Here is a 15,348-nt window from a genome sequence, read left to right as displayed (position 1 = left end):
TATTCCACTTCATTTATACTCTCTGGAGATTCATTGTTCTCTACATTTTATCTGACTGACAACAGTTCTCTTCCAAACAAAGCTGTGAAGTGAAAGAAGGGAAGTTTCTGCATTGGAAACAAGCTACTCGCCCTGCCCAGGAAGACCAGTGGAGGCACAAGGAACAGGATGGTTTTCTTCCAGAATTGACCTTGAGGATCTTAGAGAACACAGTCTGCATCCCAGCCCACCCGCAGCCCCCTCTGAGGGGATGTTCCAGTATCACTGCATGCTCCCACTGGGCACTACTGTCCCCTTTCCCTGCCAAGTGGGTCTCTACCTTGAAGATTGTCCTAGCAGTCTGATGAGTCACAGAGAGATAAAACCTTGGCCACCATTTTCTTTTCCTTAGTAAACTGGATAAAAATTTTGAATAGAAGTTGCCACTTAGCATGGGTATTTGAGTTAAGTTTTGAGATGAGGGATGGACAGGCATTCTGGTGCATGTTCTTACAGGTTCTGAGAGTGTAGAGAATCAGAGTAGAAAAACCACATCAGCAATAGACTGAGGAGAGGTGCTTCAGTTCCTTTCTGCATTTCTGGTTTCCCTAATGAGCAGATGGATTTTCTATTCTTGCTTTCAAACAGCTGTGAGATCTGCTGTAAATTCCCATCCAGCCCCCTTTTTCCCACTGTAGCTTCATGTCTCTGCTCCACAAAAGCCAACATAGTTTTGATTAGAACAATTATAGTAAGTGCTCACCACGTGTCTTAGGAAATCTACTGGTTAATTTGTATATTAAATGTTTCTTCAATGGAGTGGTTTTCAAATTTCAGTGAGTCTTAGAATCACTAGGGAAGTTTGTTTAAAATGCAGATTTGGGGGCTCCAGTATCCACTTCAAAGTCAGATTCCCTTAGAGTCAGAATAAGCATCCCACATAGATCTGAGCTGGATGACCATGGACCACACTTTCAGAAGCTTATTTTAGTTAGTCTGTTTCACCTTGGGTCAGTCAACACTACTGAAAGATTTTCAACGACCATAATTTTGCATTTGAAACTTACAGCCTTGAAATTGATTTAAAAAGCAGCACTATTCAAACTTGGATTAAATTTCCTATGGTCATATTATGGATGACAGTAATTTCTTCCTCACAAGACTTCTGGTGAAAGGTAAAATTCAGGGTAAAAAGCTTTAAAGAATTTGCAACTGAACAGGCTTTGCTTCCAAGAGAAGCAACTTCATTATAAATAGTAATAAGCAAACATGATAGAAAGAATGAATAAATGAATGAACAACTGAAATTAAATATATTTTCCCTTCAATCATATTTTTCCAGGAAAGCAAGATAAATCTGACTCTCTAAGTAACACATCGTGTAGCTAGCATCATGTCAAATGTTACTGTAAATTACTATGAGAGAAACAGTTCTGAGAGTAAACTAACTTCCCTCTTAGCAGTTTGCTAGACTTGCTTCAGCAGATTGTTCCTATTGACATTCGTTCTTTATCATGCATTTGTTGAGTTTCATTGTGACTTAGGTTTATTAAGATCTACTTTTGAAATGAACACTGAAAAGGCCAAGGTTTCAGCCCTTAAGGAGTTCAAAATCTTCAGAGGGACAAAAATCATCTGTCCCAATAGCTAGAATGTAAGCAATTCAGATAGGAATTGAGACTTATGAAGACAGAAGTGGTTATTCTTGTTTTTTTACAACCCAAATGCCCATCAACTGAGGAATGCATAAAAAGATATGATATTTCTATACAATGGAATATCACTCAGCTATAAAAAAAGACAAACTCAAAGCTCTTATAAGTAAATGGCAGTGGTTTTTTCTTTAGCAGAAGGATCAGGACAAGCTTTGTGGAGGAGATAAAAAAGAGTTTCCACCTCAGCAAGATTTGGTCAAGCAGTAGTCATGAGGAGAAAGACATTTGTCTGTTTAGACAGAAATCAGATTTTTATTGTCAACTTCTGTCATAACATTCTAGCAGTGTACATACCATGTTATACCTGCATGTTCCTTTAGGTCGTTTATATTTCTGATCCTCCATATTTTGTCACTGAACTGAACTTGCCACACTTCTGGGACTTACATCAGTTTTAATTACCGCTCTATGCTTATACACACCGGGTGTCCAATACCAGGAACCCAGTGATGGATTCCATGTGTTTTTGAAATGACTTACTTTAGCAATCTTGGGCTTTATCTTTAGGCCTCTATTTCCTCGTGTAAAATGAAGTAATAATAGTTATTTCTATAGAACATTGAGGTAGGGCTGGGGATTTAGCTCAGCGGCAAAGCGCCTGCCTGGCAAGCGCAAGGTCGTGAGTTCGGTTCCCGGTACCGGAGAAAAACAAAAAAAAAAAAAAAAAAAAGAACATTGAGGTAAATAGGCTAGTCAGAACACTTAAAATTATTCTTAGAAATTTTGAAATATATAATACATTGTTAATTATAGTCAGGGATATGTTAATCAGCTTAATATAGATATCCTACCATGTATACATCTATCAAAAGATCACTTTGTACCCATGAAAACATACAATAAAAATTGTCACATAAAATAAAATTTAAAAATATAATAATATATAAAGAAAGGTATTATTGATAAAGTATAGCAATTATAAATCTGATGGGAAGAGGCATTGAGATGAAAGAAAGTTCTGGTGCATAAGTTCACTGCCCTTTAATGACAAAAGATGAGCTTGCATAGTTTTCCTTTCTGTAACAGTATAAAGGAACTAGGCAAGATGATATAGGAAGCTTAAACACTGGCTTTCTTGGTTTTTGCTCCTTTTATATTCCGTGTCCACAAGTTCTACTCTTAAGGAGTCTGATGCCTTCTCTATGGGAGAAAATGAATGCAACGGCTTTCCTTTCTCATCCCACTGTGCTCTAGCCTGTGAAGCAGCACCTGTGAAAGTTAACATGTGATCTATAAAGTACAAGGTTTGCTGATCTACTCTATGAAGTACAAAGCCCATAAGTACTGGGCTTTAAATTCTTGGCTTGCTAATAGACAAGTAAGATGATCTGTATATACTGATATAGGAAATAATTAGACTTTGGATGAAAATATACAGGATCTAGAGTCAACAATGCCTGAATTCAAATTCTGCTCTGGTTAGAACATGGTGAGCCACCAAAGAACAGTTCCTCACCTGTTAGTCATGAATGATTAAGATTTACCTCCCAGGACCACTGAAGGAAATAAAGAAGAATCTGCCTGCTGATACTGTGGACTGTACATATTAATATATGTACATCAGTCTCTGCTCCAAAATGCAGAGGAAAAAAAGAAATGGGAGGAAAGAGTATGGACTAAGAACACTTGCCCTGTCAAATATTACTTGGATTAACATTTGCTCAGAAGGAGAGCTATAGGTCACAACTAAAAGTCCTGAACTCTGAGCAGGAGTTTTTGTTCTAATCCAAGTGTTTCTGTTTGTCTGGATACAATGGTCATGGAACTCTGAAGAAATGTTCTTAAAAATATTTTAAATAAATCCAATAATATAAACATTTTAATAGATAACAAACAAAAGGTGCCACTATTTAAGGAAAAACATATGAGAGAAAAAAATTAAAATAATTTTTAATCAAGAGAATTTTATTCATTAATGTTTTCATCCTATGAATTGAGAGGCATCTTTCTGAATTTATCTCCAGAACTCCACAGTTTGTCAGAAGTATGATTGAGAACTGTAATCTCTACAGCCCAAGGTTCTGGCATTCCTCCTACTAAATTACAGGAATGTTTACTGAGCACTAGTACCATGTGGTGATCTATGGGCTTTAAATTACGGATTAAAAGGACCAACTCACACTAGTGACATCTGTACAGACAAAAGCAACTGCACTCTGAATATCACGCTGGGTTTGGTGCATAGATATACATCTTATTTAATTTCTCAAAACTCTTTGAAAAACATAATAGTATCCTAATTTATTGAAAGTTAGGTTCAATTATTTTACAGGCAGAAAAGGTAGTCAATTTCCTTCAACATTTATTTTGGGGGTTCTGCCCCAGACTTATAAGCTTGATTATGCAAACACAGTCACTTCCATTCTTTGGAATAAATAAGCATTGTATTATCTGCTTCCCTGGGACAAAGGTAAGAATATTGCTCTGGGAAGATGTGAGAGACCACATATACTTTAAGGGGGAAAGGAAGTAAAGAGGAAGGATGGTACTCGCCCACACTGAATGTGTGAAATGTTGAACTATAGTTAGGTAATTTTTTACCTCTTTGATGTTTGAAATGACCAATTCCTACCTGGTCTAGACCTGCTAAACAAATGTTCATACTACATTTTCCTTAAATGGGAACAAAACTTGAAGAATTTGGAATGACCAGGGAAAAGGTATGAAATTCTTTTATGCATTCATTCAACAACTGTTATTGAATGCCATCCTATGACAGACATCTATGGAACTGAACATTCCTGTTCTCTGAAGTTTATAAGTCTATCTAGGAAAAATACAGATAAAAAACAAGAATCATAATTACAGCATATAGGAGACTTAATATTGCAGGATAATTACATAATAAAATTTCCTGACCTTATGTAACTTTATCAACATCATCATTAAATAATGATAATGAAATAATGATAATGATGATGATGATAACACTTACCTATGTACTTGGCATAGTACTATGTATTCTAGTCTCCTTAAATCAGTTGAATGAAGTAGGTATTGATATCTCATTTTGGAAAAGAGGAAATTGAAACACAGAGTTTCAAGTGATTTGTGTGACAAGGAAAGGGTTTGAACCCAGGAAGTCTAACCTTGACAATCCATACCCTTAACTGTTAGGATGCACTACCTGAATGTTTAAAAAAAATCACTGGCTGTCTTTGATGCTGGAAATTCAAGGCACAACTCCAAGAGCTTTGACCTAGGAGGAAACAGCTACCACCAAATGAGGTTTCCTACTGAGTACGCTGAAGCAGTCTGCCGTTTGTTTTTGTATCACCATGATGATGCTATCTAGAGGTGGAAGTTAACTAAGCTACTTCTCACAGACATTAATTAATGAGACTAACAAATAATTATTACTACTATAGTTTTTAAAAATTTATAGAAATCAAGATTTTACATGCGCCATATTTTATTTTCCAGGCTGACAACTTTACCTCTTCCATATACCTGCTTTCCATAAGTGGTAAACTATCTGAGAATTATTTGATCAGTCTGTTGGAATAAGGGGGGAATTGGGTAATGTAGACAAACTAAGAATGTCCATGAGCTGATATGTGTGCTGTGCTATTATCATACACAAAATATATTTGTTTTTAATACTTTGTTTTTAATTCTGCATTAAATGATGTATACATTTGAAATTTCATATATTAAGAAATGCTTGGGCTGGGGATTTAGCTCAGCGGCAAAGCGCCTGCCTGGCAAGCGCAAGGTCGTGAGTTCGGTTCCCGGTACCGGAGAAAAACCAAAAAAAAAAAAGAAATGCTGAACTTTTAGAGTCCTTAAAATATATCTTGCTAGAAATCTAGAAAAAAACCAGTATTGATTTACAGCCTTCAAGTAAAACTATGAAATATAAGAGTAACAGCAGCAGTGACTGAGATAATTTGCAACATTATCCTAAAACAACTAGCAATGATCTCCTATAGTAGGTTAAAAGGTATATGAAATCATGTTCTAAAATATTCAGTCTATACGAGTGTTCTTCATTTTTACCACTTATAGCAGTCACCTATGAAGAGGTTTAGTATTGCAGATTTCCTTTCAACCTGAAGAGAGTCTATCTGAGGAGGGATGAGTTGATTCTCAGACATCTAGGCGCTGAAAAAAATCCCCATAGGGCTGAGAAATACTGTAGCAAGAAGCTGGTGATATTATTAAGAAAAGAACATTGGAAGCTTCAGGCAGGGATTTGCTGTATAGGCTGAAGAAAGAACAGGAAAAAAATAGAAAAAAAAATTAAAAAATTAAAAGGTCCATGAAATGATTCTTAATCATTCAATTAATTTGCAATGAGGACTTAAAAATTACAGAGGCCACAGCAGGGTCAAAACTTGACAGACCTGTAGTTTGTTTAGACGAATGTGTGACTATTATTAATCCTGCAAGGAAAGACTCAGATAAGGAAGGATAAGGAAAAAAAAAAAAAAAAAAAAAAACACGGTTTGGCTTCTAGCCAGTGATTGTTCATGTCTTGAAAATGCCTTTAAGTCTTAAGGTATTAGCTCATAAACCCAGCCAGGACAAAATGAAACCAAACACAGCTCATCTGTTGCTAAAACACAAATCACTGCTGATAAACTTGGTCCTCTAGAATCACCTGGGTTCTCTAAGAGGTTTAGAATGGATTTGGTTCAGAATTCACATTATTCATCAGTTTCCCAATTTTCCCACAAATCTATTAAGTCAGAATGCCTGAGAGTAGCACTTGGGCTTCAGTGATTTTTAGAGATCCCTAGGTGATTCCATGGTGCTGTCAATTTTGCAGAGCACCTGCATAACCAATCTGAAACCACAGCAGGTAAAGAAGGTCCTCTGTCCTCACTAGTCAAAGGTACAACTTACTCAGGCCCATCTTCCTCCTGAGACCCATTTCTTGATTACTCAGTTTAGATTAAACCACTCTTTTCTACCCAACTACCTTTCTACCTATGTCCTCACTTGCTGATATGTTCCGGGCCCATACCTCTCATTTTACAGCTTTGACAGTGACAATTCCTTGCTCAGAAATTTCTAATGAACCCTACTTCACCTCAAGCTTTGTACTCAAAGTCATGTGAAAGCATATGCAAAGGTATGATCCCTAGCTTCTTCTAGGGCTACAGAGGGAAATCTGTAGTTAATAAGATCCCTTGGGGATTTGTAGACACAGAAAATATGAGAAGTGTTTTCTTAGAGCACCATGATTCCCCAAGATACTTGTTGGAGGGCACTTTCAAGGATGGAAAATCCACGCCTAGATTCAAACTCACAATTTTCTATGTCTTGTCAGAATGGCTGTATATTCAAAGCACGTTTATTAAGTGACAAGTATACGTCCATACTATGCTTGGTGTTTTAAAGGATCCAGCAGTAAACACAATTCCTACATTTCTTTCATGAGTTTACTGTCTAATAGGGATTAGCAAAGAAAGATAAGAATGGTGAATTAATAAGGGGATATGTAAAATGTTGTGAGATAATCTGTTTCATAGGCTATCCAGGCAGCCTGGGAGATGAGATCAGTATTTCAGGGAAAGGCAGACCAGGGTCTGGAAATGCAGCTGAAGGGTGTGTGTGTCAGCCCCACACAAAGTAGACGAGTGACTATGTCTACTCTGCCAGGCAGTGGTAGAAGTGTTCACCTCATAGGACTGTATAATTATGAACCTCGTTTTATAAGTGAGGAAACTGAGGCAGAAGAGACAATAACATATTTGTGACACAGAAAACTTGGAAATCAAACTACAGCCTTGTGGAAACACAGCATCTACTCTTCAGCTCTGGTCTACAGCCTCTTAAACTGGAAGGAACAGTCGAAGATCTGAAAGAAGGTCCATGTGCCTAAGGGTACATCAGGGCTAGCTAGTGTATTTATGCCATTTTGCCTAGAATGGGGGAAAGGGGGTCACCATTCAGAGATTATGGCTTCTTAATTTTAGGTACCTAGCTCATAGTTATTGAATTAAACTTTTAGTCATAGAACTGGAAATATGCTTTTGGATAACATATCCAGGTGCTTCAGATGCAAGAAAGTTTAAGAACCATATATTTAGAAGTACCATTTCCTCCAGAATTCTTCCCCTCTGGTCATGTTTCTTAATTAATCCACAGTTATTTAATGATATCGTGGTCCCAAGGTATGGACTAAGCACAGGGTAAACAGGACTGAAGTAGCAAGCTGGAAGAAATCTGAAAATTGAATCTTTGCTCCTCCAGGTCCCTGGCTGCCAAGCTGTGAAAAGAATTATCTAGGCTTGAAAAGTTGGAGGCACCACAGAGGCTTAATGCTATTTTCATTACAATGACAACCATTTAAACAACTAATTGAATCTCGGGAAACTGAAGTAAAATTTAAAGTTGCTTGAAGAAAAGTTATTTTACATCCTGTGATTCCTCTACCCCTAGCCAAAGTTAGAAGAAGACTCCCAGGCTGCAGAAGGAGTTCTTTTCAATGTTGAATGTATGAAATAGGAGTGGCTGGAATAATCTCTAGCTCAACAGACCTACTCTGCTCTCCAAGTGTCAGAAGACTTTGACAGCCTCAACAAGTTTAGGGTACAAGCACAGTATTCTCTCCAATTCACCCCTTTTGTACCTTATAACCCTTTAATGGAGTAATTATGCTAACTTCTCGTGAGAAAAACACTAAAAGAAGGAGCTGAACCTCAGTAAACTCCATCGCTGTGCACTATGTTATTTCCTTGCATTTAACCAGTATTGATCTTTAAGGACCTGAAACATTTTCAGGTACATTACCATTAAAATTCCCAGAGTCAACCCCCTAATGGCTACTTTTAAAATGGTTCAGAATAGAGTCAGTAGCTTTTCTGTCCCATCTTATCCAGAAATGACACTCACCAGGCTGCCAACAAACCATTTTTATCCAGTTCATCTACTTTGGATCTTTAATCAGGAAGGGGGCGGGTAATGGTGCATGCTTATATTCCTAGCACTCTGAGAAGCTGAGGAAGGAGAAATGCAAGCTCAACCCCACCCTCAGCAACTTAGTGACTTAATGAGAACTTGTCCCGAAATTAAAAAAAAAAAAAAAGCTGAGGTGTGGCTCAGTGCAAGGCCCTCTATCTCTATAAAAACAAAGACAGACAGACAGACAGTGTTCACTGGGGAGAGTTTACAGAAGACACTCTGTTTATCCTTACTCCTCAAAAGATCAGATAAATATCTCAACTTATTTTCATAATTCTTTCTTATTTAGTGTATTTATTTCTGATTCTATATATAAACAAAGCTGACTGGATGCTACCATATTGATCCTACAGCAAAGGAATGCTAAGAAGATGAAATAGTACAGATATAAAACATCATACAAGCACTCAATCCTGAGCCAATATTGGCCATATTTTCATGTTGACTTCATGAAGCACTGGTGTAAACGTATGAGTCAAAGAGCTTTAGGGGCATTCCAGACACACAGGACCAGGATTTTCTAAGGAGAGTGTTAATGCTCTCAACCTCTGATGTCTTCCTCTCACAACAGCATTTTTCATTCTCCCTTCTTCCAGGAGGCCAAGGCAATCCTGAGAGCCCTGTCCTGCTTCACAGGACATGACTGCCAAGAAAAGGCCAACAAGTGAACTGATTTCTGTCCTTCTTTTTCTTGTATTTGCTTTTCCCTACTGTAGCAGGGATAAAATATGAGGGGGACAATACTAGAGTAAAGGGACTTCAGATCATAGGCATAAAGGAGCTTCAGGACTAAGGATACTTTTATTTCCACGCAGAATAGCTCACTGGGAAATATAGCAATACATTATGGAGGAAAGATTTCTCTAAGAAAGAGGGTCACTTCACCCCAGTATATTTCCCTAGGATTTGGGTATTAAGTATCCTGGGTAATACCTCTTTAAATATACCCAGGTATATAAAGCACCACCATTACAAATAGGGAAATTTAAAACTGTGTTTTCAATATCTGTACTTGTTTAAAACTTTTTAACATTTGTTATTATTTCCCCACTAGGTTATGTATGATGAAATCAGTGTTTTGGCCCTGTACTCAAACAGAGGTCATAGGACTGGGTCCAACAACATAGGACCCACATAGAAAATTGGGAAGGTAACGATGCTTTAGAAATCCCTGTATAATGGATGCACAAAATGCCATAAAAGGTCAGTAGGTGATGAATACTGTTGGAATAAGTACCCGTGAAACTATGACATATCATACCTGAATGTGTTTTCCTTTCCAAGTTCTCAAGAATTTGTAAATAGAAGAATTGATTCATATACTTTACTAACCTTATGCCTACCATGAAAATAAAAAAGCAGGGTGTTCATAGTCTACAATCTCTGACTTATTTAGCAGAACAAAAATCCGACAGTTTAGAAAGAAAACACTAAGAAGCAGGCCCCGCTTACCTGGCTGACACAGCTGGGGGCAGGGTGTCCACTCGCTGAAGGCCGTCACCACACAGTCCTTCTTGCACGGGAGGAAACAGGGGCGCACAGTGTCAGGCCGAGTAGAATCTGGACATCTGTCAACATGAAGAGACCGTGGGGAGAACAGGCAATTTAACACGGAACCACAGGACTTTAGAACAGAAAATATTAAGGACGTAATGCTGTTTTTATGGATGAAGAAGGAAAGAACCCAAGAGGTGAAGCTACTTGTTCAAGTGCTCACAGCAGATCTCAGTTCTCCTAACCCAGTAACCAAAATACTTATGACTAAGCTAGGCTGAAGAAGAATAAAAATCCCTGAAACTAATGTCAAACAAATACCTAACCATCAGTATCATTTCAAGAAATATTTGAGTTTTCCAAAGAAGCAAATTAGAAACATTTTTTAAAAGTTTATTGAAGTTAATATATCAAATGGTAGACATCCTACAAAAGGAAACAGAGAAAAATCATCAAAGATGATTTAAAATATTATGCATCTCAAGCACTCAAAATCTAGGATATTTAACCAATGATATTTTTCTGTAGAATATATGGACTGATGAGGAAGAATAAATAAAGTGCAAGTGACTGCAAATAACAAATTGCCAACTAACATTTACAAAAGAAACAAAACAATTTGGATATTATGCTAATAATTAGTTTAATGACCATATTTGGGGAGAAGGTCATTTGCAAACGGTAAGACAGCCATCACTAGGACATGTTCAGGCTGTGACTTACAAAGACTTCCAGCTTCCCAAACTGTGCGAAGTGTATGATAGCTGTTTAAGCCACTCATTGTAGGGCATTTTTAGTATAGCAGCCTGAAATGCCTAAGACAAAGGTTCTAAGGATGCAATATTAAGCAAAAGTAGTAGTGCACCCACCAACAGAAGGCTGCATCATGAAGGAAGTCAGGAGGGAAGTGAGTGGGCAGGAGCCTAAGTTCACTGTTAATCAAAGGATGAGCATTTTAACTTGATGCATGAAGAGACAGCATGAATAATTTATGAACATATATTCTGCAGAGTTAGGAGACAAGCAACAGAAAATGAAGGGAGACTAAGAAGATATATTCATGTTTATGTGTGCATAAAGACACAGTATAATACAGAGGATACACAGAGCAGTGCCAATGGCAGGACAGGAGGGAAAGGGTGGCTGGAAGAAGGGTGGGTCACTCTTCAGCTTTACATTGTTACGGTGGAGCGTAGGCTTTTCTTCATCAGTTCCTCTATACTATTTTATTCCTCCCATGGAATACGTGATACTTTGTTAAAATAGATTAATACGAAAAATGTATATATCCACAGGAAATATGCTCCATAAATCCTTGTTAGTAGGATTATCATTTACCATCCTTACAAATACACACACACACACACACACACACACACACAATCTACTGAATAGATTCATTTGAAGAGTATAAGAATAGAAGGAACAGTGTTGTTGTGAGGTTACAGTGTCACTTAAACAAGCTCTTCTGGTAAAGAAAATTTATATCTTAACTTAGTCCAGATAGCAAAAAGCACTGAAATCATTTCCAAGTCCTTTATTCTTACCTTGAAGTCTAATAAAAATAAATTGATCTGCCAATTATACTAACACCTCTCCAATCTCTCCTGGTATATGGCTAGAAGTAAAAAAGTAACACCTATCTAGTTGTCCCCTCAAAGTCTCATGGGGTGACGGGGTTTTTTCTTTGGAGGTGGCTGAATCCCGGAGGTGTGATTGATTCCTGGTGCAATGCTAGGACTAAAGGAGCTGGGATTAAGGGTAGGTGATGGTTGGGTCACTCGCACTGATTGACACTGCCCTAATCCCAGTAGACTGAATACAATATAGTGGACAGAAAAAGACTTGCTCTCTCTCTCTCTCTCTCTCTCTCTCTCTCTCTCTCTCCCTCTCTCATTGCATTTGTTGTCTTCCACTGCCATGAACTATTGATCCTCAGCCATGTGCCACCCTACCTTGAAGCCAATCCAAAAAGGACTGAAACCTCCACAAGTTGTGAGCTAAATAAACCTTTCCCTTTAACTGTGGGTGTTGGGTATTGTGTCTCAGCAAGAAGAGAAAAGTAGCTAAGACATGCGCATTCCTGTGTGCTGTATGGATCATGGGTTATGTGGTCCATGTCAACCCTCCAAATACTCTCATACATCCACAAAATAGCGTGGAAACACTGGATGTGATAAGCCAAGCTTTCTATTCTTATACTGCAGGGCTATTCTTCACTTCAATTAGCAATGTCTGTTCATCTTCGTGGAACTGGAAATTGTCTACTCTATTGACCCTTTACTAAAATCATTCACAAAGAAGTCTCACTGCAAGTAATACTGACTTTTCAGAAGGTGGCCCTGTTTCTCTCTGTCAGCCTTCCCTTAAATTCGGGAGAAAGAGTGGCTTGCCCTGGGAGACAGGGTCGGCTTAGGTTACAGTGTTTTTACAGAAGTGATGAACTGAGAACTTTTCTGGAAATGCAGGTGGTCTCTGGTCTGGGAAGGATCCAATATTCTTTTGGCTGTAAAACTGCCTTTTTGCTCATTTCTTTTGCCAGTAAGTCTTACGTTTTCCTCAGGCATTCAACTTCCTCTTTCAATCTATCACTACATTTCCCATTTCCATAAATTACCTATCATTGTTCAGAAATGTCATCATTGTCTACTAGCAAACTATGTGTCCTCAGCATCCAAACAATATAAGGTTTATTTGCTCTATCATTTGAATGCCTTGATGGTGAAATCCTATCTTGTATTTTAAAAATACCAGATCTTAGCTCAGCATAAATATTTAGTGACAGTGAGTGAATCATTGTATAGTATAAAGTGCTACTGAAGACAAAAACAAATCATAGGGGATGTTTGACTAATTTTTCCCGCTATTTCCGAAATAAAAATACAGCCTTGAAACTGAGGGTAACATATGGATTCACTTTTTTAGTTAGTAAACAATGTATTGCTCCTTGCTTTTTGTGATAATTTATACTCTCATTTTTAAATAAATGCGCTGGTCCTAGAATGGCGCTGCTCTTGATAAAGAGTGAATGCATTTCATTGCAATACGTACATGTTTCTAGACGTGCACTACTTGTATTTTCTGGAATGCTCTATATGCACTGTCTCTTGGTCATCCTGTAGGCTCCAGCTCTGTCTGTATAAGCACTGTGCTGCAAAGCATCAGATAAGAGCTCTACAGTCCTGCCATTTGTCACAGAGCCTCTGTCATCAAGGTGCACACACAACGCTCCATCTCCTGGATCACTCACCGGACTGAGGAACTGACAAATTCATCTTACTCACTGGATGGGGCAAAGCTGCCAACATTTTGTACACTGCATGTTTAAATGGAGCTGTTCATTACAATATTTCACAAAAATGCCAGGTGTTTTCACACTGAAGGCAGAAAGTGCCTTATCAAGAACTTTGAAAGGCTTTGAATTGTGTTTTTAATCTTTGCTATTATTATTCTTTTCGACACTGCAACTGGAAAAGAAAAACAGCATTGGATAGTGAAACAAAACCAAACAAAAGCCCAGCAATAACCTATAAAGTTTCTGGGTTCAGTTGTGTCCTAGCTAGTTCTTATTTTCTGATTTGATCAGTTCTATTACTCATAAATAGGACATTCTCACCTGCACAATTGTATGGAAACCCAAGAGCCAACCAAGGGGTGCAAGAACTCTGTGCATCTCAGTGCACTGGGTTTAGAAATAGACATTACTTTAGCTCATTCATTCCATAGAGACATGCTTCCTTTTCCGAGGGAAGTATTCTTTAGGAAACATTCTCCTCCCTTTTTATGTCTATCCCCTACCCTTACCCCAAGAAGTTTACAAGTGACAGGTGATATATTTCTAGTGTAAAGGCTCTCATATGAAAAAGAACATTATATTTATAAAGAAATTTTCTACTGCTGATAATCTCACTGGGTACTTCACTGGACATTGGGTATTATGATCTTAGCTCAATTAATCTCATTAACCTCAAAGAATTTTAATTAAGTAAATTGACTAGAGTCAATGTAGGCTGCTCATATTAAGCAGTGTTGTTGGGACACATACAGTAAGAATTAAAACTAGGTTGCTAAATCTCCAGCCTCATTAACAGCATACAAAGCAATTAGCACCAGCAGTGTGTGTGTGTGTGTGTGTGTGTGTGTGTGTGTGTGTGTGTATGCTGGAGAAACATCTGTGCCGTGATTTTTCTATATTGAAAACTGTAACCGGGGCTGGGGATTTAGCTCAGCGGCAAAAGCACCTGCCTGGCAAGCGCAAGGTCGTGAGTTCGGTTCCAGGTACCGGACAAAAACAAAAAAAAAAAAAAAAAAGAAAACTGTAACCAAGCTGAAGTTTATTCACTGTAATAATATTTTAGTCTCACATGTGTAAATTTTCAAACAAATACATATTAGTTTATGGGTTATACTTTCAACTTTAAATTGATAAGGCTAACTTTTTATTAAACAATGTCTTTAACATTTGAATAAACTAATGTGCTCAGATACCTTTATAAAAACTGTCAAAGTAATTGCTAGATTCAGTTTAAGGACTATTTGAACTGGAGTTCAACTAGTTCTTTCCAAATAGCCCTTTCAAATATGATAATATTCAATGTATATCAGTCTCAATACTAATGTCCTCTGTTAAGAAATGAACAAGTTACATTCCTGTCAAGTGGACTTTTCCTGTTGTAGTCCAAGGCTGAAAAACTTTATGAAGGAGATATCAGATTTTAGTATGCTAAATTTTCTTATTATAAGGATTAGTTTACCTCATTTTGTATGGAGTTTACTTCTATCTCTAAGCATAATTATTTTTTATGTATGTATCATAATGTTTCATGCACCTTTAAAAAACATTTGCAAGTAAAAATTTTCAAGACTGAAATTCTTCTCAGATAAAAGGAATTCCCATGATGAATATCATCAAAACCTTTCAGGATTTCACTGAAGCCCCAGGAATCAGATTATCACTTGAATCAGTTGATGTAGCACTGTCCATGTTTGTCTATAGCTCAATTAATTCACCAGTCCATACATCATGGTGCTATGACCAAAAGGCAAGTTAAAAAATACAACTGATAAGTTGATGCCTCCACAAATATCATAGGCAATGTAGAATTAGACATTAGGGCAGAAATACCATCTATGAGTTAATAAGAGCAAGCCACATGTATGCCCTCTTCATTATTCTTGATGACAGCCTCCTTTGACCAAATTTATATGGTGTATAAAATATATTTTCTTGGATAAATATTAGCTTCCC

At 37.5% G+C, this 15,348-nt stretch overlaps 1 protein-coding gene across 1 annotated transcript in view; it reads right to left on the bottom strand.

The window, feature by feature from the left end:
• Positions 1-15,348, bottom strand: part of Thsd7b (thrombospondin, type I, domain containing 7B) — a 780,466-nt gene that overhangs the window by 325,166 nt on the left and 439,952 nt on the right. The window contains exon 10 of the mRNA XM_013517433.1: positions 10,059-10,174. Within this exon, the coding sequence (XP_013372887.1) occupies positions 10,059-10,174 (116 nt within the window). The remainder of the gene's footprint in view (positions 1-10,058; positions 10,175-15,348) is intronic.

Source organism: Chinchilla lanigera, unplaced genomic scaffold, assembly GCF_000276665.1.
Source record: "Chinchilla lanigera isolate Chin_1 unplaced genomic scaffold, ChiLan1.0 scaffold00039, whole genome shotgun sequence".
Lineage (NCBI taxonomy): Eukaryota > Metazoa > Chordata > Mammalia > Rodentia > Chinchillidae > Chinchilla > Chinchilla lanigera.
The sequence above is the reverse complement of the archived record's forward strand: the minus strand, read 5'-3'. Positions and strand labels throughout refer to the sequence as shown.